This window comes from Agelaius tricolor, unplaced genomic scaffold, assembly GCF_023055355.1.
Source record: "Agelaius tricolor isolate 1412-34295 unplaced genomic scaffold, bAgeTri1.0.p SCAF_68, whole genome shotgun sequence".
NCBI classification, from domain to species: domain Eukaryota; kingdom Metazoa; phylum Chordata; class Aves; order Passeriformes; family Icteridae; genus Agelaius; species Agelaius tricolor.
The window spans coordinates 520625-545259 of NW_027269328.1; the positions used below are offsets into that span (position 1 = coordinate 520625).

The following is a 24635-nucleotide window of genomic DNA, read 5'->3' on the forward strand; positions in this document are numbered from 1 at the left end:
ATTCCCCCTTGTGCCTCCCACCAGCAGCAGGACCAGATGGGGACCCAGCTCAGGGAAAAGATCTTCAATCACCTCCACACCCCACACAAAAAAAAAGAGTTGTTGCTTTGAAAAACGAGGCCCTGGCATTGAGCACAGATGTGAAAATCCCTCTCTGAGCAGGGCTGGGCTGGCTGGGGCTGAGCAGTGCAGGATAAATCACAGAGGAAATGGCCAGGGAGGAAATGCAGGAGGGAAATGGGATCTGTCTGCAGGATAAATCACAGAGGAAATGGCCAAGGAGGAAATGCAGGAGGGAAATGGGATCTGTCTGCAGGATAAATCACAGAGGAAATGGCCAGGGAGGAAATGCAGGAGGGAAATGGGATCTGTCTGCAGGATAAATCACAGAGGAAATGGCCAGGGAGGAAATGCAGGAGGGAAATGGGATCTGTCTGCTGGATTTCCATGGAGCTGGAAATGGGAGGAGCACCCAGGGGTCCCCAGGGACCCTCAGCACAGCCAGGGGGGCTGTGGGAATGAGGGAATGAGGGAATGAGGGATGGAGCCACAGCCCCAGGATGGCTCAGGTGGGGAAATCCCTGAGATCCCACCTGGGGACACCTCCCACCATCCCAGAGGGCTCCAGCCCTGTAAAACCTGGCCATGGACAGGGGCAGCCCCAGCCTCCCTGCCTTCCCTCCCAGTCCAGTCTGGGATTGCAGAAATTCCCAGAACTGGAAGCCCAGAGAGAAGGGTCAGCACTGCCAGGGGAGGATTTGTGGGGAACACTCAGAAATGCCAACCCTGCCTCAACTGCAGCAGCCTGGGGAGGGCCTTGTGAGGGGCCAGGAACAGCAGGAGATGATGGGGGGTCAGTTAACCCTAACCCTAACAAACAAACAGCATGGTCAGAAATGACAGACTGGGAATGGTCAGAAATGAAAGAATGGTCAGAAATGACAGACTGGGAATGGTCAGAAATGACAGAGTGGGAATGGTCAGAAATCACAGAGTGGGAACGGTCAGAAATCACAGAATGGGAATGGTCAGAAATCACAGAATGGGAATGGTCAGAAATCACAGAATGGTCAGAAATGACAGAGTGGGAATGGTCAGAAATCACAGAATGGGAATGGTCAGAAATCACAGAATGGTCAGAAATCACAGAGTGGGAATGGTCAGAAATCACAGAATGGTCAGAAATCACAGACTGGGAATGGTCAGAAATCACAGAATGGTCAGAAATCAGAGAACCAGAACAGTCAGAAATCACAGAATGGGAACAGTCAGAAATGACAGAATGGGAACAGTCAGAAATCACAGAATGGGAATGGTCAGAAATCACAGAATGGTCAAAAATCACAGAATGGTCAGAAATCCCAGAACCAAAAGGGTCAGAAATCACAGAACAGGAACAGTCAGAAATCACAGGACCAGAACAGTCAGAAATCACAGAACCAGGACTGTTTTGGCTTGGAAGGGGCCTTGTCCAGGGCCTCTGCCTGCTCTGAGTGCCACCAGCACAGCGTGGGGACAATGGCTGAACCTCAGGGACAGCCCTGCATGGCCTTGCACAGAGGGAACCATGGAATATCCTGGCTTGGGAGGGACCCCAGGAGCAGCACCCCAGCTCCTGCCCTGCCCAGACCCCCCCAAACCCCAGCCTGGCCACCCCTGGCTGTGCTGTCCAAACCCTCCTGGAGCTCTGCGGGGCTGGGAATGTGCCCTGGGGAGCCTGGGCAGTGCCAGCACCCTCTGGGGACAGAACCTTTCCCCAAATGCACCCCAAACCCCCCGGCCCAGCCCTTCCCTGGGTCCTGTCCCAGAGATCAAGGTCAGAGCTGCCCTTGGGGGAAGCTGCTGGCACATCCAGGACCTTTCCTCACTCTCCTTCCCTTCAGAGGGGGATTTGAGGCCCCAAACTCTGAGGCAAGCAGGGCTGGGTGAGCTGAGTCCAGCCCTAAACGGTGAAATGAAGGCAGCATTAAAAATGTAAAAAACACTGCATAAGGAAATGGAAAAAAAATCCCCATAAAAGCTTAACAGCTGATGTAAATTATACATGAAGAGCTCTGAGGAGCTCCAAGTGATGAGAGAAGCTAAAACCTGGCGGGGGAAAATCGTGTCTGGCAGGGCTAAAAGCACTGAAAATGAGAGAGCTGGAGATAAACAGCAACACCAGGAACAGAGCAGAGCCTGGGGCCGGGCTGGAATCCTGAGCAGGGCAGGAGGGACCCCGGCTCTGCCTCCTCCCCTCCCCTGCAGCAGCAGCTCTGACACCAACCAGGAGAAAAAGGTGTCAAAAGTACCTGGGAGAAATGAATGATATTTTTAGCTCAGCAGGATGGGGAACTTGCAGCTTAAAATAATTCCCTTAAAACATTTTTAAAAATTAAAAAAATAATTTAAATGTAATTAAAATTAAAAAGAAATTAAACTAAAATAAATTAAATAAAATAATAAAGTACTAAATTAATAAAATAAAATAATTAAAATCCCTTAAAATATTGAAAATAATTTAAAAATATTTTTAAATAATTAAAAAATAATTAAAATAAAGAATAAATTTAAAATAAAATAAAATAAGAATAAATTAATAAATTAAAAGAAAATGAATTAAAATACCTTGAAATAATGAAAATAATTTAAAAACAAATTTTAAATAATAAAAAATAATTGAAATAAAAATAAATTAAAAATAAATTAAATAATAAATCAATAAATTAAAATACAATAAAATAAAATAAAACAAAATAAAATAATAAAATAATAAATTAATAAATTAAAATACCTTGAAATAATGAAAATAATTTAAAAATAATTTAAAAATAATTAAAAAATAATCAAAATTAAAAATAAATAAAATAAAATAAAATAAAATAAAATAAAATAAAATATTAAGATCCCTTTAAATAATTAAAAAATAATAGAGCCAGGAGGTGCCTGGGGCAGGGCAGGGAATTTGGCCTGGGGGTTCAAACAGGGAGGGGAGGCAGCTTAGAGGAGAGAAAAAAACTCCTTGGGGTGACCTAAGTGGGACCTTGCAGGGCCTGGAGGGGCTCCATGACCTGAGGCTGTCATTGCTCAGTTCCTGTTGCTGCATCGGGGATGCTGAGCCAGGGCCCACTGGCAGGGGGCACAGGAGCTTCAGAACGGCCTGGACGGGAAATCTTGCCAAGGAAGGCTGGTTTGGCTCCTTGAATGAATCCCAAGTGAGGTTTGGGAAGGCACAGACACAGGAAATGTGCAGGGCAGGGGGGTTTACCCACAGCATCCTCACCAGCCAGCCAGCACAGCAGGAAATAAATAAATAAAAATAAAACTAGAAATACATAATATATCATATATAATACGTTATATATAATGTATTATATATAATATATAATATATAATACATTATATATAATATATAGTATATAGTATATAATATATGGTATAATATAATATATATAATAAAAATTATAAATATAAATATAAATATAAATATAAATATAAATATAAATATAAATATAAATATAAATATATACAGGAACTCAACCTCCAGCTTGCTTTTCCAAATACAAAAAAATAAAAATAAAAATAAAAATAAAAATAAAAATAAAAATAAGCAGGAACTCAACCTCCAGCTTGCTTTTCCAAAATATAAAAATATAAAAATAAAAATAAATAATTTATATTAAAAATCTAGGCAGGGCACAGAGCCCATCCCCAAGCAGAGTGGAGCAGGGGCTGTGAGGGGCCCAGCTGTGCCTGTTTAAGGCATTTCAAATCCCTGTTTAAGGCATTTCAAATCCCTGTTTAAGGAGTTTTTACAGCCCTGGGGGAGCAGAGCTGGGCTCAGGAGGTTCTGATGGGCACAGCTCAGGGGGCAGAGTTGGAATTTTGCCCATTCCCAGCAGCTCTGCTGCAGCTGAATTTGTAGCTGGGTTTGAGGGAGGAGAACAAAGGGGGAAAACCCAGCTGACACTGAAAACCAGGCACAAATTTCTGATGTTCAGGCAAATCTGCATTGGCAGGGAATTCTGCACTTTGGATTCCCCCAGCTCCAGAGCAGATGCTCTCCTGGAAGAGATTCCATCTGCAGGGCTCCAGAGGGGGAAAAGGAGCTGGAGAGGGACTGGGGACAAGGACAGAGGGACAGGAGCCAGGGAATGGCTCCAGAGTGGATTGGGGTGGGATATTGGGAGTTAGGAATTGTTCCCTGGCAGGGTGGGCAGGCCCTGGCACAGCTGGGGCTGCCCCTGGATCCCTGGCAGTGCCCAAGGCCAGGCTGGGAGCCCCTGGCACAGTGGGAGGTGTCCCTGCCATGGCAAGGGTGGCACTGGGTGGGTGTTGAGGTCTCTTCCCACCCAAACCAGGCTGGGATTCCAGGATTTCTGTGATTTTAGAAGTCAGACATTAATGGGCTGAGCAGGAAAAAACACAGAGCAGAAGCACTGGCTTCAAGAAAAACCACAATTCTAAATCTGGCCAGAGAGTGGCTTCAGGAAAAACCAGAATCCCAAATTTGGCCAGTGAGTGGCTTCAGGAAAAGCAGAATTCCCAAGCTTGGCCAGTGTGTTGTGCTCAGGTGTGGGACAGAATGGGGACAGGGGCTGCAATTCCTGCCCAGGATAGAGGGAAGGGGCTGGAATTCCTGCCCAGGATGGGCACAGGGGCTGGAATTCCTGCTCAGGATGAGGGAAGGGTCTGGAATTCCTGCCCAGGATGGGCACAGGGGCTGCAATTCCTGCCCAGGATGGAGGGAAGGGCTGGAATTCCTGCTCAGGATGGGGACAGGGGCTGGAATTCCTGCTCAGGATGGGCACAGGGGCTGGAATTCCTGCCCAGGATGGGGACAGGGGCTGGAATTCCTGCCCAGGATGGGGACAGGGGCTGGAATTCCTGCTCAGGATGGGCACAGGGGCTGGAATTCCTGCCCAGGATGGGGACAGGGGCTGGAATTCCTGCTCAGGATGGGCACAGGGGCTGGAATTCCTGCTCAGGATGGGCACAGGGGCTGGAATTCCTGCCCAGGATGGGCACAGGGGCTGCAATTCCTGCCCAGGATGGAGGGAAGGGCTGGAATTCCTGCTCAGGATGGGGACAGGGGCTGGAATTCCTGCCCAGGATGGGCACAGGGGCTGGAATTCCTGCTCAGGATGGGGACAGGGGCTGGAATTCCTGCCCAGGATGGGGACAGGGGCTGGAATTCCTGCCCAGGATGGGGACAGGGGCTGGAATTCCTGCCCAGGATGAGGGAAGGGGCTGGAATTCCTGCCCAGGATGGGGACAGGGGCTGGAATTCCTGCTCAGGATGGGGACAGGCTCTGGAATTCCTGCTCAGGATGGAGGGAAGGGGCTGGAATTCCTGCTCAGGATGGGGACAGGGGCTGGAATTCCTGCCCAGGATGGGGACAGGGGCTGGAATTCCTGCCCAGGATGGGGACAGGGGCTGGAATTCCTGCTCAGGATGGGCACAGGGGCTGGAATTCCTGCTCAGGATGGGGACAGGGGCTGGAATTCCTGCCCAGGATGGGGACAGGGGCTGGAATTCCTGCTCAGGATGGGGACAGGGGCTGGAATTCCTGCCTTCAATCCAGACCCAGAGAAAGCCACAACTGGGACCCTCACTCACCCCCTGCCCTGGCACTCAACCCCTGCCCTGCTCCCTCGTTATTTCCCAGTGCCACTGGGGAGTGCTGAGCCCCAGGAACAAACCCTAAACTCCTTCAAACCCTAAACTCCTTCAAACCCCTCCAGATCTGGGGTTCTGCAGGTTTTACCCACAAAAACCACAGTGGGGAGTGCTGAGCCCCAGGTACCAACCCAAATTCCCTCAAACCCCCCCAGATCTCAGATTCTGCAGGTTTTACCCACACCAACCACACTGGGGAGTGCTGAGCCTCAGGTATCAACCCAAACTCCTTCAAACCCCTCCAGATCTCAGATTCTGCAAGTTTTACCCACAAAAACCTGGAGGAACCTTCACCCCCTGTGCCCCACACAGAGCTGGCATGGAAATGGCTTTTGGCAAACCCAGGGAGGGTTTCTAGGGAGTGGCAGCAAAGCAGGGAGCCCAGAGCACCGAGGGAGGGAGGGAGGCAGGAAGGGAGGAAGGAAGGGAGGAAGGGAGGAAGGGAGGAAGGGAGGAAGGGAGGAAGGGAGGAAGGGAGGAAGGGAGGAAGGGAGGAAGGAAGGAAGGAAGGAAGGAAGGAAGGAAGGAAGGAAGGAAGGAAGGAAGGAAGGAAGGAAGGAAGGAAGGAAGGAAGGAAGGAAGGAAGGAAGGAAGGAAGGAAGGAAGGAAGGAAGGAAGGAAGGAAGGAAGGAAGGAAGGAAGGAAGGAAGTAGTTGTGCCTTTGGTTCCTTACTTTGAGCAGCTTCATCAGCCCCTCCAGCTGCACCATCAGCTCTCTCCTGCTCTCCTGCAGGGCTGACATCCTCTGCTCCAGCTCATCCTTCCTCTGCCTGTGCCATGGGCGGGAGAGAGAGGAGACACAAACTCAGGCTGTGTCAGAGCTGCCAGGGAGGGAATTCTCCTCTGTGACACTGACCCTGGGTCCCAGCACTGTCCTCTTCACCTGCAGTGAAGCTCAGGACCAAAACCTGGAGGGGACAATTCCCTCTGTCCCCCCAGCCATGGCAGCAGCAGAGAAAAATCCACTTTTTGTGTCTGTGAGCATCCTGCAGAGCTCAGAGAGAGCAGGAGGAGCTTTTGGGAGCAGAGAGAGGGAAAAGGAAGGGCAGGGAAGGCTGCAGGATTGTGAAAAATGCGGATTTTATGATTGGCTTTTGGCAAATATTCAGATGAATATTATAGGTGCTATGTTAGAAAGTTATGCTGTATGAATTTTTTTAAGTAGTGTGTTAAATATAGTTTTAGTTTATAACATAATGTTAAAATAGAAACTATGCTATGTCAGATACATTTTTTAAAGAGGGAATGGAATTTATGCATCATGGATGAGGTGTATGAATATGCAACAGGCTGTTGCTTTTAAGGGTTAATCCTCTGTTAATGTGGGTCCTTATTTGGGCTTATTTTGCCCAGAAAAGGTACCTGGACTGTCTGTAACTCTTTGTTTTTATTGTCTCATATTGTCCTAATCCAAATTGTCCAAATTTTAATTATTCTAATTATATTGCTATTTTTATAGCAATTTTATTACTAATAAATTAAATAGTAATTAATTATTAATATTAAATTATTAACTAGTAAATAAATAATTAGTAATTATTTATTAATATTAAATTAAATAGTAATTATTTAAAAATTAAATTAAATTAAAATTATTTTTAATTAATTTAAAAATTATTAAGTTACATTAAAATTAATTTAAAATAAAACTTAAAATAAATTTTAAATAAATTTAAAATAAATTTAACATTATTTAAAAATTAATTAAAAATAAAATTTAAAATAAAATTTAAAATAAATTTAAAATGAATTTAAAATAAATTTAACATAATTTTAAAATTAATTTAAAATAAAATTTAAACTAATTTAAAATAAATTTAAAATTTAATTAAAATAAATTTAAAATAAATTTTAAATAAATTTAAAATTAATTTAAAAATTAATTAATTAAATATTCATTAAAAAAATCTAAAAACAAGTGATTGGCAGTTTTCCCAAGGAATGAGGGGGACACAGAGCTCTCTGCAGTGCCACAGCAGCCAGGACGCGTCCCCTGCAGCACAGGCAGGTGACAGCAGGAGGTGACAGCAGTGACCTTGCCTTCCCTCCCTGGCTGCAGGAATTTCTGCAGCTATTTCAGGAGCTGGGACTCGGCCTGGGCTTGGTTTAAAAAAGGAAAGCGGTGAGTAATAAAGAGCAGCTCAAAGGCAGGCTTAGCCAGGCTCAGCTTTGTGCCACACACACTGAGCAATGGCCCCAGGTGCAGTGACACTGGGGACACCAGGATGGCCCAGCCCTGTGTGACACCGTAGGGACACCAGGATGGCCCAGCCCTGTGTCACACCCTGGGGACACCAGGATCAGCTCTGTGTCACACCCTGGGGACACCAGGATCAGCTCTGTGTCACAGTGTGGGGACACCAGGATGGCCCAGGCCTGTGTCCCAGTGTGGGGACACCAGGATCAGCCCTGTGTCGCACTCTGGGGACACCAGGATGGCCCAGCCCTGTGTCACACTGCAGGGACACCAGGATGGCCCAGCCCTGTGTCCCAGTGTGGGGACACCAGGATGGCCCAGCCCTGTGTCACACTCTGGGGACACCAGGATGGCCCAGCCCTGTGTCCCAGTGTGGGGACACCAGGATGGCCCAGCCCTGTGTCACACTCTGGGGACACCAGGATGGCACAGCCCTGTGTCCCAGTGTGGGGACACCAGGATGGCCCAGCCCTGTGTCACACTCTGGGGACACCAGGATGGCCCAGCCCTGTGTCACAGTGTGGGGACACCAGGATGTCACAGCCCTGTGTCACAGTGTGGGGACACCAGGATGGCCCAGCCCTGTGTCACACTGCAGGGACACCAGGATGGCCCAGCCCTGTGTCCCAGTGTGGGGACACCAGGATGGCCCAGCCCAGGCAGAATGTCACCTCCTGGAGGCTCTGAGTGCCCTGGGGCTGGCACTGGCACACTGGGGGTAAGCCCCAAAAAGAGTTCTTCAAAGGATAGGAAACTCTGGAATGTTTATGTTTTTTATTATTATTATTATTATTATTATTATTATTATTATTATTATTATTATTATTATTATTATTATTTTTAACATTTTTTAACCACCCTGTATGCTGGCACTGGCACACTGTGGACAATCCACAAAAAGAGTTCTTCAAAGGACAGAAAACTCTGGAATAGTAACATATTCCATATATAAATATAAATATAAATATAAATATAAATATAAATATAAATATAAATATAAATACTTAATGTAACAAATATTAACCACCCTGAGGGTTTCTCTGGCACTGGCACAATGTGGATAATCCACCCTGGGAATTTGTACAGGAGTTGTTCTTTAAAGGACAGAAAACACTGGATTATTATTATTATTATTATTATTATTATTATTATTATTATTATTATTATTATTATTATTGCTACTCCTAGTACTACTATTATTATTATTCACAGACTCTTATGTACAGCAAACATAATTTTCTCCTTAAGCTACTTTACCTCTTTAAGAGCTGTTTAGTGTGGTTTCCCTTTGGCTCTGTTTTTTAGGGTGTGTGCATTCCTTGGTTGTGGTTTTAGGGGTTTTTTTAATTATTACTTTCAGCTTTGGCTCTGGCCCACGCTGGCTTCAGGCAGTGAGTGTTGATGGTTGGTGTGTTTGTAGTAAGTGGTTTTTTTCATGTGTTTGTTGGATGTTATCTCATCTAAGTAGATAATAATAATTATTATTGTTATTATACATTATAATATTGGCTTACATTATATATATATATATATATACATAATAATAAATAATTATAATGCATTATAATAATTATTATACATCATAATATTGGCTTACATTATACATACATTATTATAATCAATTATAATAATAATAAAATTTATAATAATACATTATAATTATTATACATCATAATATTGGCTAACATTATACATACATTATTATAATTAATTATCATAGTAATAAATAATTATAATGCATTATAATATTGGCTTACATTATATATACATTATACTAATTAATTATAATTATAATAAATATTTATAATAATTATTGTACATTATAATATTGGCTTACAAATATATACATTATAATAATTAATTATAATAATAATACTACATTATAATACTACATTATAATATTGGCTTACATTATATATATACACATTATACTAATTAATTATAATAATAAGTAATTATAATAAATAATTATGATAATTATTATACATTTTAATACTGGCTTTTTGCAAATATTAAAATAAAATTTAAAAAATTATTATTAAATTTAAAATAAATTATTAAAAGAAATATTATATGTGTAGTGTTAAAGCAACTTTGTCATAAAGGTATGGGGTTTTTTTTCTGTTCTTAATTAAGCTTAGGGAAATAACCAATATAAGTATCTAATAATAATAATTATTATTATGATTATACATTATAATATTGGCTTTTCACAAAATAAAATAAATTTTAAATAAATTATTATTAAATTTTAAATAAATTATTAAAATAAATTTTACATGTGTAGTGTTAAAGTAACTTTGTCATAAAAATATGGGGTTTTTTTCTGTTGTTAATTAAGCTTAGGGAAATAACCAATATAAGTATCTAATAATAATAATAATAATAATAATAATAATAATAATGATTATACATTATAATATTGGCTTTTCACAAAATAAAATAAATTTTAAATAAATTATTATTAAATTTTAAATAAAGTATTAAAATAAATTTTACTTGTGTAGTGTTAAAGTAACTTTGTTATAAAAATATGGGGTTTTTTCTGTTGTTAATTAAGCTTAGGGAAATAACTAATAGAGGTATCTAATAATAATAATAACAACTATTATTATACATTATAATATTGTCTTTTCATGAAAATTTTAAATAAATTATTATTAAATGTTAAATAGATTATTAAAATACATTTTATATGTGTAATGTTAAAGTAACTTTGTTGTAAAGATCTGGGCTTTTATTTCTGTTGTTGATAAAGCTTGGGGAAATAACTAATGTAATTGTGGTAAAATGCCTACTTTGCACAGGGGAGTAAAGGTGTTTGCACAGGGGAGTAAAGGTGTTTTCTTGGGGGTGTAAAGGTGTTTTCTCAAAGAGTAAAGGTGTTTTCTCAGAGGAGTAAAGGTGTTTTCTCAAGGGAATAAAGGTGTTTTCTCAGAGGAGTAAAGGTGTTTTCACAGAGGAGTAAGCATGGGAGTAAAGGTGTTTCCCAGGGCAGTAAAGGTGTTTCCCAGGGCAGTGAAGGTGTTTCCCAGGACAGTGAAGGTGTTTCCCAGACAATCACCCCCACCATGCCCAGCCCCACAGGTCCCTGGTGCCCAAGCTCCTCCCTGGGCTGTCCCACCATGGCAGGGAGGTTTGTATCGACCTCTGAACCCCCGAGGAGCTCAAGGGGTTGCACCGGCCCCGAGTGGGAGATGGCCCAGCCCCGCAGCCAAGCCCGGTAGCCTGGCAGCCCATCCCAGTACCCCAACAGCCCATCCCAGTATCCCAGTATCCCAGTAGCCCATCCTGGTATCCCACTAGCCCAGGATCCCAGCAGCCTGATAGCCCAGTAGCCCAGCCCAGTATCCCGGTATCCCAATAACCCATCCCAGTACCCCAGTAGCCCGGCATCCCAGTATCCCATCCCTGTATCCTGGTAGCCCATCCTGGTATCCCAGTAGCCCATCCCAGTATCCCCGTAGCCTACATCTGTATCCCAGTACCCCAGTACCCTGCTATCCTGCTAACCCAGTATCCCGCTATCCCAGTATCCCAGCATCCTGCTATCCCTCTATCCTAGCATCCTGCTATCCCTCTATCCCAGTACCCCACTATGCTGCTATCCCTCTATCCCAGTACCCCAGTATCCCATTATCCTGCTATCCCAGTATCCCTCTATCCCAGTACCCCAGTATCCCTGTACCCTGCTATTCCAGTATCCCAGTATCCTAGTACCCTAGTACCCCACTATCCCACTATCCTGGTAGCCCATTCCAGTACACCAGTACCCCAGTGTCCTGCTATCCCAGTATCCCAGTACCCTGGTATCCCTGTCTCCCAGTATCCCAGTATCCCACTATCCTGGTAGCCCATTCTGGTACCCCAGTACCCCAGTATCCTGCTATTCCAGTTTCCCAGTACCCCAGTATCCCACTACCCCAGTACCCCACTATCCCAGTACCCCAGCACCCCAGTACCCTGCTATCCCAGCACCCCAGCACCCCAGCACCCCAGTACCCCACTATCCTGCTATCCCAGCACCCCAGCACCCCAGTACCCTGCTCTCCCAGCACCCCAGTACCCCAGCACCCCACTATCCTGTTATCCCAGTACCCCAGCACCCCAGTACCCTGCTATCCCAGTACCCCAGCACCCCATCACCCCAGTATCCCAGTATCCCAGCACCCCAGTACCCCAGCCCCCCAGCACCCCAATACCCCAGCACCCCAGTACCCTGCTATCCCAGCACCCCAGCACCCTGCTATCCCAGCACCCCAGCACCCCAATACCCCAGTATCCTGCTATCCCAGTACCCCAGTACTCCAGCACCCTGCTATCCCAGTACCCCAGTACCCCAATACCCCAGTACCCCAGCACCCCAACACCCCAGCACCCCAGTACTCCAATACCCCAGCACCCCAATACCCCAGCACCCCAATACCCCAGCACCCCATCACCCCAGCCCCTCTCTGGCCGTGCGTTACCGCAGCAGGCGCAGCTCGGCCAGCAGCGTGGGGTTCTGCTGCGCCTTCTCGGGCGTGGGCTGCGAGGCCTGCTCGTGCTCCAGCCGCAGCCGCTGGATCTCCTGCAGGATCTCCCTGCACACAGGGAAGCACAGCGTCAGCGCTGGGAAAAGGCTGCTTAGCACGGGCTTTGAGCAAATATTCACGTTAATATTGTATCTGTGATGTCACAAAGTTAGGCTGTATCAATTTTCCTGTTTATCATTGACTTTTCACAAATATTAAAATTAATATTATATCTGTGATGTCAGAAAGTTAGGCTGTATCAATTTTCCTGTTTATCATTGGCTTTTCACAAATATTAACGTGAATACCTGTCCTAGGGTGACATTATGGTGCTTGTATCCCCATTCCTGTGTTCTGTTCATGCTGGATATCATGTTCTGTGCCTTCCAGACTGGCTCTGAAGAGCGAATGTTTTGTTTTGGTTTTGCTATCAGCCGCTCCCCCACGGCTGGCGGGACACACAGACAGGGCAGTGCATGGGTGCTGCTTTTGCTTTTTGCTTTGCTTTTCCCTTTGCTCTTGCTCCTGCTTTGCTCTTGCTTTTTGCTCCTGCTCATTAGTTAGTTTAGCTGAGCAGTCTGAATTTTTCCTGGACTGTTTCTCCTTTCCCATTTTTGGACCCACTCAACCCTGCTCCAGACTGGGACCTGGGGAACACCGAGAGTTTGCACCTTGTGGCTGCAGCAGCTGCCCCAGCACAGGAGGGACTGAGAACAGAGCGACCACCCCCAGGAGAGACTTTCTGAATTTGTCATCATTTCAGAGCAGTGACAGAGTGGTGTCACCTGGTATTGTTCACTTTGTGTGCTGGGGGTGCTGTGCCTGTTAAATAAACAGGTTCTTTCCACTTCTCTCTGAGGAATCCTTCCTGAACCAGTTGTGGGGAGAGGCCGTGTGGGTTTGCTTACTGGAGGGGCCCCTTGGGAGGTTTTCTCCCAAATTTGCCATAAACCAGGACAAATTTGCCATAGCCAGGTATGGATAAGGATGTGGGCACAGCCAGGACAGGGATGTGGGCACAAACAGGACAGGGATATGGGCACAGCCAGGACAGGGATGTGGGCACAGCCCCAGAACAGGGATATGGGCACAGCCCCAGGACAGGGATGTGGGCACAGCCCCAGAACAGGGATATGGGCACAAACAGGACAGGGGTGTGGGCACAGCCCCAGGACAGGGATGTGGGCAGAGCCAGGACAGGGATATGGGCACAGCCAGGACAGGGATATGGGCACAGCCCCAGGACAGGGATATGGGCACAAACAGGACAGGGGTGTGGGCACAGCCAAGACAGGGATGTGGGCACAGCCCCAGGACAGGGATGTGGGCACAAACAGAACAGGGATATGGGCACAGCCAGGACAGGGGTGTGGGCACAAACAGGACAGGGATGTGGGCACAGCCCCAGGACAGGGATGTGGGCACAGCTCCAGGACAGGGATGTGGGCACAGCTCCAGGACAGGGATGTGGGCACAGCCCCAGGACAGGGATGTGGGCACAGCCCCAGGACAGGGATATGGGCACAGCCAGGACAGGGATGTGGGCACAGCCAGCACAGGGATGTGGGCACAAACAGAACAGGGATATGGGCACAGCCAGGACAGGGATATGGGCACAGCCAGGACAGGGATGTGGGTACAGCCCCAGGACAGGGATGTGGGCACAGCTCCAGGACAGGGATGTGGGCACAGCCCCAGGACAGGGGTGTGGGCACAGCCCCAGGACAGGGATGTGGCCACAGCCCTGCAGGACCTGGCACATTCTTTGCTTCCCTAGGATCAACCCCTCCCTGCAATCTCTCCAGCCCCTGGCACAGAAGAGGCTCAGAGGTGCTCCAGGAGCACAGAGGCTCCAACCCAGCCCTCAGGGGCTGCAGGAGGGCTCTGGGGCAGCCCTGGCACAGCCCAGGGCCCTCCTCCCAGCAGGAGCAGCCCATGGGGACAGCCCCAAACCCTGCAGAGGGACAGGCCCTGAGCAGGGGCAGCAAGGCCCAGGGCTCCCTGCAGCAGGGAGGGATGGATGGAGCCCTTCCAAGAGCACAGAGTCCCCTCCAGCTCTCCCTGCTGCCAGACTGCAGAGCTGCTCTGCTGCCAGCATGGGCTGGGGCCTCCCTGCTCCAGGATCCCCATTCCAAACTCCTGCCAGGGCCCCTGCTGGGCCACCACGGCTGCAGCAGTGCCAGGGCTCTCACAGACACGTTTCATGGAAATCCTTTCCTTAGGATCTTTTTCCTCCTGAGAAGCTGAGAGGCCTCAGGAACAAAATGTAAATAACCAATGGTTATCTGCTGCTGTGGGATGCAACAGGAACAAAATGTAAATAACCAATGGTTATCTGCTGCTGTGGAATGCAACAGGAACAAAATGTAAATAACCAATGGTTATCTGCTGCTGTGGAATGCAACAGGAACAAAATGTACCCAATGGTTATCTGCTGCTGTGGGATGCAACAGGTGCATCTGGGATTGGTCCAATGTGGTTGTTTCTAATTAATGGCCAATCACAGTCCAGCTGTCTCAGACTCTCTGGTCAGTCACAAGCCTTTGTTATCATTCTTTCCTTTTCTATCCTTAGCCAGCCTTCTGATGAAATCCTTTCTTCTATTCTTTTAGTATGGTTTTAATATAATATATATCATAAAAAAAATAAATCAGCCTCCTGAAACATGGAGTCAGATCCTCTTCCCTCATCCTGGGACCCCTGCAAACACCACCACACCAGGGCTGAGCTGCTCCTGCTCCAAAGGGCCCTGGAGCAGCCTCTTCCCTCTGCTGAGGGTGCCTGGGGACAGGGCTGGGCACAGGGAGAGCCTGGGGGGCTCCACAGGTGAGCAACAGAAATCATCTGGGTGCCTTTGGAAGGGACCTCAGAGCCCATCCAGGGCCACCCCTGGCAACTCCCACTGTGCCAGCGTGTCCCAGTGTCCAGCCTGGCCTTGGGCACTGCCAGGGATCCAGGCCAGCCCCAGCTGCTCTGGGTGATGCCTTGGGCAGGCTGAGCTGGAACAGAGGCTGGCCAGAGCTAAACAATAAAGCAGGGATTTATTGAAAGGATCTCCTGCATGGATCCACCTTGGGCAGCACAAGAGCCCAGCCAGGGCTGCACCCAAGATGAACCAAAATGGTCCCAAAATGAACCCAAGATGAATCAAAATGGTCCCAAAATGGACACCCAGTCCCGGGCTCTGTCACTGGGATCAGTTCTGCTCCATTTGCATCTTGCAGTTCATGGTCCAGTTCCAGCTTTAGCCCCTGCAGTCCCACCCTGCTTGTTTTTCTCTCTTCTGTTGATGCTCTTGGGCTGAGATTTGGATCATTTGTCCTTGGTCCCCAGCTGGAGCAGGGATTGTTTTGTCTCCCTGCTCTGTGCACAGAGCTCACCATCCCATAATATGAAGCCCAGACCCCACACTAAAGCAGCACAGAATGTGAAAAATAGAAAAGCCAAACCTGAGGCATCATGGGCACCCTGTGCCAGGGCCTGCCCACCCTGCCAGGGCACAATTCCCAATTCCCAAGATCCCATCCAGCCCTGCCCTGTGGCACTGGGAGCCATTTCCTGGCTCCTGTCCCTCCAGGCCTTGTCCCCAGTCCCTCTGCAGCTCTCCTGGAGCCCCTTCAGGCCCTGCCAGGGGCTCTGAGCTCTCCCTGGCTCCTTCTCCTCTCCAGGTGAGCACCCCCAGCTCTCCCAGCCTGGCTCCAGCCCTGGAGCAGCTTTGGTGGCTCCTCTGGGCTCTCTCCAGCAGCCCCAGGTCCTTGTGCTGTTGGAATGCCCAGGGCAGGTGGGCTCTCACCTGGGCACAGGGGCAGGATCCCCCCTTTCCTGCTGGGGGATCACTCCAGGACTGGGGATTTGGGGGTTTTGGGGATTTCTGGGATCAGATCCCAGCTCTGAGGTTTGCTGGATGTGCTCAGTGTTGGAGATGATGATTTGAAGATTAGAGAAGATCAAACCCCCTCCCCACGGCCAATTAACTCATGTTAATGAGTAATTAATCAGTGAATGAGGGGGCTCCAGCCCAGCAGCAGCAGCTGTGGGGCAGCAATGGGGTCAGTGTGGGCAGGCAGGGCTGCCCCAGCAGGGGCTGTACCTGTTCTTGTTCTCCAGCTCTGCTATCAGCTGCCTCTGCTGCTTGTTGGCATCGAAGCTGAAGGGCAGATCTGCAGGAGGGCGAGGCTGCAGAGAGAGCAGGGGGCTCAGAGAGGGCAGAAATCACAGGGAATGCAGTCACAGAAATCACAGGAATCACAGAAATCACAGGGAATGCAGTCACAGAAATCACGGGGAATGCAGTCACAGAAAACACAGAAATCACAGGAATCACAGGGAATGCAGTCACAGAAATCACAGGGAATGCAGTCACAGAAATCACAGGAATCACAGGGAATGCAGTCACAGAAATCACAGAAAACACAGAAATCACAGGGAATGCAGTCACAGAAATCACGGGGAATGCAGTCACAGAAATCACAGAAATCACAGGAATCACAGGGAATGCAATCACAGAAATCATGGGGAATGCAGTCACAGAAATCACAGAAATCACAGAAAACAGGGAATGCAGTCATAGAAATCACAGGGAATGCAGTCACAGGAATCACAGAAGTCACAGAAATCACAGGGAATGCAGCCACAGGAATCACAGAAATCACGGGGAATGCAGTCACAGAAATCACACAGTCACAGAAATCACACAATCAATCACACCAATCACAGAAAACACAGAAATCACAGAGAATACAGTCAGAAATCACAGAAATCGCAGAACCACACAATCACAGAAATTACACCAATCACAGAAATCACACAAAACACAGCAATCACAGAAATCAGAGAAAATACACAAATCACACAATCACACAAATCACCGAATCACAGAAATCACAGTCACAGAAATCACAGAAATCACAGAGAATACAGTCACAGAAATCACAGAAAATACAGTCACAGAAATGCCATGAACCACAGAAATCACACAATCACAGAAATCATAGAACCAAAGACAATACAGTCACAGAAATCACAGAAAATACAGAAAACACAGAGAAGACAGTCACAGAAATCACACAATCACAGAAATCACAGAGTCACAGAAATCCCACAAATCACTGAATCACAGAAATCACACAATCACACAAATAATAGGAAACACAGAAATCACACCAATGACACAACCACACCAATGACACAATCACACCACTGACACAATCACACCAATGACACAATCACACCAATGCCACAATCACACCAATGACACAATCACACCACTGACACAATCACACCAGTCACACAATCACACCAATGCCACAACCACACCAATGACACAATCACACCAATGACACAACCACACCAATGACACAATCACACCAGTGCCACCAGTGCCACCAGTGCCTCCCTGGTTTGCAGCCACAGCTCCCAGCCCTGGGGCACCCCAGGGTGCTCTGGTGGTCCCAGGGCAGAGCTCCCTGCCCACCCTGCACTGCACCAATTCCATTTTCCTCACTTTTTTGAAGTCCTTCAGGACACAAAGCCCAGCCCCAGAGCCTCCATGGCTCCTCCTGGCCCCAGAGCCAGATCTTGCTTTGCTCAAAAGTTCTGCTGAAACCCTGAGGGACTCCTCAGCCTTCATCCCATCCCACCCTGCCATGGCAGGGACACCTCCCAGTGTGCCAGGGTGTGCCAGTGTCCAGGCTGGCCTTGGGCACTGCCAGGGATCCAGGCTGGGCACCCTGTGCCAGGGCCTGCCCACCCTGCCAGGGCACAATTCCTCATTCCCAAGATCCCATCCAGCCCTGCCCTGTGGCACTGGGAGCCATTCCCTGGCTCCTGTCCCTGCAGGCCTTGTCCCCAGTCCCTCTGCAGCTCTCCTGGAGCCCCTTCAGGCCCTGCCTGAGCTCTCCCTGGATCCTTCTCCTCTCCAGGGGAACATTCCCAGCTCTCCCAGCCTGGCTCCATGCGCTCCTCATCCTCCCAGCCGATCACCCCGCAAACCCAACCTTCCCCTGCCTGCTGCCATCCCAGCAGAAGGCACAGAAATGGGGGATGCAGTGTCCCTGGAGCCCCCCCCGTGTCCCCCAGGGTCCCCATGGCAGGACAGGGCACTCACAGCATTGCCAGCCTCGGCGGCCAAGCGCGCGGCGTAGCGGGCGATGAGCCGGTGCTCCTCGTCCAGCCGGCCTGGGCTGTCCAGGGCACTGCAAAACAATCCTGAGTGAGACAGGGCACTGCCAAACCTGGCCACAGCCAGCCCAGGGCACTGCTAAACCTGGCCACAGCCAGCCCAGGGCACTGCTAAACCTGGCCACAGCCAGCCCAGGGCACTGCAAAACAATCCAAAACAATCCTCAGTGAGACAGGGCACTGCCAAACCTGGCCACAGCCAGCCCAGGAAACTGCCAAAGCAACCCAGAGCCAGCCCAGGGCACTGCAAACCAACCCAGAATGAGCCAGGGCACTGCAAAACAATGCTCAGTGAGACAGGGCACTCCAAACCTGGCCACAGCCAGCCCAGGGCACTCCAAACCTGGCCACAGCCAGCCCAGGAAACTGCCAAAGCAACCCAGAGCCAGCCCAGGGCACTGCAAACCTGACCACAGCCAGCCCAGGGCACTGCCAAACCTGGCCACAGCCAGCCCAGGAAACTGCCAAAGCAACCCAGAGCCAGCCCAGGGCACTGCAAACCAACCCAGAATGAGCCAGGGCACTGCAAAACAATCCTCAGTGAGACAGGGCACTGCCAAAGCTGGCCACAGCCGGCCCAGGGCACTGCCAAACCAACCCAGAATGAGCCAGGGCACTGCCAAACCTGGCCACAGCCAGCCCAGGGCACTGCAAAACCAACCCAGAGCCAGCCCAGGGTTCCAGGACTCTCCCAAACCTGACAAGAGTCAGCCCAGGGCACTGCCAAACCTGACCACAGCCAGGCCAAGGAACCTCAAAACCAACCCAGAGTGAGCCCAGGGCTGTCCAGGGCACTGCCAAACCAACCCAGAGTGAGCCAGGGCACTGTAAAACCAACTCAGAGTGAGCCAGGGCACCGTAAAACCAACCCAGAGTGAGCCCAGGACACCTCAAAACCAGCCCAGAGCCAGTCCAGAGCACTGCAACACAACCCAGAGTGAGCCCAGGGCTGCCAGGACACTCCAAAACCAAGCCCAGAGCCCGTCCAGGGTTCCAGGACACTGCCAAACCTGACCAGAGCCAGCCCAGGGCACTGCAAACCAACCCAGAGCCAGCCCAGGGCACTGCAAACCAACCCAGAGGGAGCCAGGGCACTGCCAACCAGCACAGGGTGAGCCCGGGGCACTGTGAAACCCGACCAGAGCCAGCCCAGGGAACCAGAGCTGGGTGGGAGGAAGATGCAGGGAGAGGATCCAGAGGGTTCCCCAGCAGCAGCGGAGGCAGAGGGCTCACACACAATCCCTTGAGTTACAAACACCATTCTGGGTGATCTGACCCCTCTGTGCTCCTTGCAGGGCTGTGGAAAGGGCTCACAGAGAATCCTCTGAGTTAAAAACTCATTTCCAGGTGATCTGGCCCAGATCTGTGCTCCTTGCAGGGGTGTGGAATGGGCTCACACACAATCCCCTGAGTTACAAACACCTTTCCAGGTGATCTGGCCCCTCCTGGCAGTGCTGTGCAGAGAAGAAGAGGGCTCACACAGGATTCTCTGAGTTACAAACACTGTTCTGGGTGATCTGGCCCCTCCTGGCAGTGCTGTGCTCCTTGCAGGGGTGTGGAGAGGGCTCACACAGAATCCCCTGAGTTACAAACACCTTGCCAGGTGATCTGTCCCAGATCTCTGCTCCTTGCAGAGGAAGGAGAGGGCTCACACATAATGCCCTGAGTTACAAACACTGTTCTGGGTGATCTGGCCCTCTTGGCAGTGCTGTGCAGAGAAGGAGAGGGCTCACACAGGATTCTCTGAGTTACAAACACCTTTCCAGGTGATCTGGCCCTCTTGGCAGTGCTGTGCAGAGAAGGAGAGGGCTCACACAGGATTCTCTGAGTTACAAACACTGTTCTGGGTGATCTGGCCCTCTTGGCAGTGCTGTGCAGAGAAGGAGAGGGCTCACACACAGTCCCCGATGTCGCCCTGATTTTTTAAGATTTTCTAAGCCTTCTGATGTTTCCATTCTTATAAGGAATTTTCTCACACACTTTCTGTAAATAACTCATTGTTCTGCATTCTTTTCTGGAGGAGGAGACATTTGATGGCCTGTGGGTTTGTCCAGTGGCACTGGAGAGGTGGCACTGTCACCCCCCAATCCGCTGTCACTTTTGGAAAACCATAAATGTTGGGGTCAGAAATTAAACTTCCCTTTCTTTCTTCACCCTGAGAGCAGCGGTGTGTGCTTGTGTTCTCTCGTGTCCCATAGTGACACCCCTGAGCTAAAAACACCTTTCCAGGCAATCGTGCCCCTCTTGAGCTAAAAACACCAATTCTGGGCGATCTGGCCCCTCCTGGCAGTGCTGTGCTCATGCCCAGCCAGGCCCCGAGCTGTGCCAGCCACCCTGGGGACTGGCATGGGGCTGGCATGGGGCTGGCACGGGGCTGGCACAGGGAACCCCAGCCTGGGGTGGCCGGGAAGGGTCCCCAAAGCCCGGTCAGTGCCACCCCTGCCATGGCAGTGCCACCTTGCCCTGTGCCAGGGGCTCCAGCTCAGCCCTGATGGAAAGGAGTGACCAGGACAGGTCACACACCTGCTCTGGGGACACCTGGGCTGGGGACAGTGACACTGAGGGGACAGCAAAGAGCCCCACGAGGGCTGGGGACCTCGGGGACAGGCTGTGCCCTCCTGGCAGCAGTGCCAGGCCAGCAGGAGATGCCAGGGAAGGGAAGGGAAGGGAAGGGAAGGGAAGGGAAGGGAAGGGAAGGGAAGGGAAGGGAAGGGAAGGGAAGGGAAGGGAAGGGAAGGGAAGGGAAGGGAAGGGAAGGGGTGGGACTGGCACAGCAGAAGGGAGGGGAAATGTGTGCCAGGACAGGTCCCTGTGCCACCCAGAGGGGACAGGGGGCACACACAGCCTGGGCAGGGCAGGGGACACTCAGGGAATGGGGACACTGAGGGAGAGGGGACACTAAGGGGACATTCAGGGGACACTCAGGGACAGGGGGCACTCAAGAACAGGGGACCCTCAGGGAGAAGGGACAGTGAGGGAAAGGGGACACTCGGGGACAGGGGACATTCGGGGAGAGGGGACACCCAGGGACACTCAGGGGACAATGAGGGACAGGGGACATTCAGGGAGAGGGAACATTGAGGGAGGGGGGACACCCAAGGATAGGGGACAGCTGGGGGACACCCAGGGAATGGGGACACTCAGGGGACACTTAGGACTCAGGGGACCCCCAGGGGACACTCAGGGAGGGGAGAAACTCAGGGAAATGGACACTCAGGGACAGGGGACACTGAGGGACAGGGACACTGAGGGAGGGGGGACACAGGGGACACTCAGGGAGAGGGGACAGCTGGGGGACACTCAGGGACAGGGACACTCAGAGATGGGGGACATTCAGGGGGCACTCAGGGCAGGGGACACTCAGGGAGGGGGGACATGCAGGGACACGGGATATTCAGGGGCAGGGGACACCCAGGGAGGGGAGGACACCCTGGGGACACTCAGGGGACACTCAGGGGACACAGAAGGAAAGGGGACACTCAGGGAGGGGGGAAACTCAGGGAAATGGACACTCAGGGACAGGGGACACTCAGGGACAGGGACACTCAGGGGCAGGGACACTCAGGGATGGGGGACACTGAGAGAAAGGGGACACTGAGGGGACACTTGGGGAAATGGGACACTCAGGGAGAGGGACACTCAGGGAGGGGGGGGAACACCCTGGGGACACTCAGGGGACACTGAGGGGCAGGGGACACTCAGGGACAGGAAAATTCAGGGGACACTCAGGGACAGGGGACACTCAGGGGACATTCAGGGGACACTCAGGGAAATTTTGGGAGAAGATGAGATTCCAGCAGGGGTAAAAATGAGATTCCAGCAGGGGGAAATCTGGGGAAAAATCTCAGATTCCAGTGGGGTGAAATCTGGGGGAAGATGAGATTCCAGCAGGGGGAAGATGAGATTCCAGCAGGGGAAATCTGGGAGAAAATTTGAGATTCCAACAGGCGGAAAGATGAAATTCCAGCAGGGGGAAATTTGGGGGAAAAAAAATGAGATTCCGGCAGGGGGAATTTTGAGGTGAGATGAGATTCCAGCAGGAGGAGATTAGGGAAAGATGAGATTCCAGCAGAGGGAAATTTGGGGGAAAAGATGAGATTCCAGCAGAGGGAAATTTGGGGGAAAAGATGAGATTCCAGCAGGGATAAATCTGGGGGAAGATGAGATTCTAGCAGGGGGAAATCTGGGGGGAAAGTTGAGATCCCTACAGGGGGAAATTTGGGGAAAAAATGAGATTCCAGCAGGGGGAAATTTAGAGGAAGATGAGATTCCAACAGGGGGAAACTTGGGGAAAAAGATGAGATTACAGCAGGGAGAAAGATAAGATTCCAGCAGGGGGAAATCTGGGGGAAAATCTGAGATCCTGCGGGGAAATCTGGGGGAAAAAACGAGATTCCAACAGGGGGAAGTCTGAGATTCCAGCAGGGGGAAATTTGGGGGAAAATCTGAGATTCTAGCAGGAGGAAATTTGATGTGAGATGAGATTCCAGCAGGGGGAGGATGAGATTCCAGCAGGGGGAAATTTGGGGTAAAAATGAGATTCCAGTGGGGGGGAATTTGGGGAAAATGATGAGATTCCAACAGGGGAAATTTGGGGACAAAGATGAGACTCCAACAGGAGGAAATCTGGAGGAAGATGAGATTCCAGCAGGGGGAAATATGGGGAAAAAAAAAAAGGGATTCTGGCAGGGGGAAAATGAGATTCCAGCAGGGGAAATTTGAGAAAGATGAGATTCCAGCAGGGGGAGACGTGGGGAAAACTATGAGATTCCAGCATGGGGAAATTTGGGGTGAGATGAGATTCCAGCAGGGGGAAATTGGGGGAAAAAAAGATGAGATTCTAGCAGGGGAAAGAAAATGAAATTTCAGCAGGGAGAAATTTGGAGGAAAAGATGAGATTCCAGCAGGGGGAGGTTTGGTGTGAGATTCCAGCAGGGCCACAGTGAGGAACGAACCCATTTGGGATCAATCGGGGTTTGTGAGAGGGGATCTCAGTGCCCGGCTGGTGGGGAAACCAGGGCCACCCCCAGTGTCCCCAGTGTCCCCAGTGAGTGTCCCCGGGCTCACAAAGGTGACAATCAGGGCTGGAGGGTGAAACCAGGGCCACCCCCAGTGTCCCCAGTGTCCCCAGCGTGTGTCCCCAGGCTCCCAAAGGTGGCAATCAGGGCTGGGGACACCCAGGGCCACCCCAGCGAGTGTCCCTGGGATCAGGGGCTCCTCAGGTGGCTCCCAAAGGTGGCAATCAGGGCTGGGGACACCCAGGGCCACCCCCAGTGTCCCCAGTGTCCCCAGCGTGTGTCCCTGGGCTCACAAAGGTGGCAATCAGGGCTGGGGACACCCAGGGCCACCCCAGTGTGTGTCCCTGGGATCAGGGGCTCCTCAGGTGGCTCCCAAAGGTGGCAATCAGGGCTGGGGGTGAAACCAGGGCCACCTCCAGTGTCCCCAATGTCCCCAGTGAGTGTCCCCGGGCTCACAAAGGTGGCAATCAGGGCTGGGGGTGAAACCAGGGCCACCCCCAGTGTCCCCAGTGTCCCCAGTGAGTGTCCCCAGGCTCACAAAGGTGGCAATCAGGGCTGGGGACACCCAGGGCCACCCCAGTGAGTGTCCCCGGGCTGGCACTGACCGTGCCCCGCTCCTCAGGTGGCTCACAAAGGTGGCAATCAGGGCGTGCTCCTCCCGGCACGGCTCGGGGCTGCTGCAGCTGCGGGGCTGGCACCTGGCAGGGGCGGGGAGAGCAGAGAAACAACAACAAAAACTCCGTAAATTCGGGCAGGTTCGGGAAATGTGGGCTCCGTGGGGGCACTGCTGCTGCTCAGACAATGGGAGGGGACGCTGGGGGACAGCCAGGCACCCAGGGAGGGGTTGGGGTGCCCATCCCTGCAGGTGGCACCCGGAGGTGGCACTGAGTGCCCTGGGCTGGGACTGGGTGGCCTTGGAGGGCTTTCCCAGCCTCAGGGGCTCTGGAAACAAACCCTGTGCTATAACATGAACTATATGAACTATGAACAATAGTTATAACATGAACTATATGAACCATGAACAATAGTTATAACATGAACTATACGAACCATGAACAATAGTTATA

At 50.1% G+C, this 24635-nt stretch overlaps 1 protein-coding gene across 7 annotated transcripts in view; it reads right to left on the reverse strand.

Moving 5' to 3' along the window:
• DTNB (dystrobrevin beta) overlaps window positions 1-24635 on the reverse strand; it is a 156937-nt gene that overhangs the window by 61824 nt on the left and 70478 nt on the right. For 6 of the 7 annotated variants that reach the window (XM_071417192.1, XM_071417193.1, XM_071417188.1 and 3 more), the window contains 5 exons: window positions 24174-24266; window positions 18477-18564; window positions 16461-16546; window positions 12326-12439; window positions 6333-6429 (listed from right to left, as the gene is read on the reverse strand). In XM_071417192.1, the coding sequence (XP_071273293.1) occupies window positions 6333-6429; window positions 12326-12439; window positions 16461-16546; window positions 18477-18564; window positions 24174-24266 (478 nt within the window). The remainder of the gene's footprint in view (window positions 1-6332; window positions 6430-12325; window positions 12440-16460; window positions 16547-18476; window positions 18565-24173; window positions 24267-24635) is intronic. The other variant, XM_071417194.1, reaches the window with a different exon arrangement.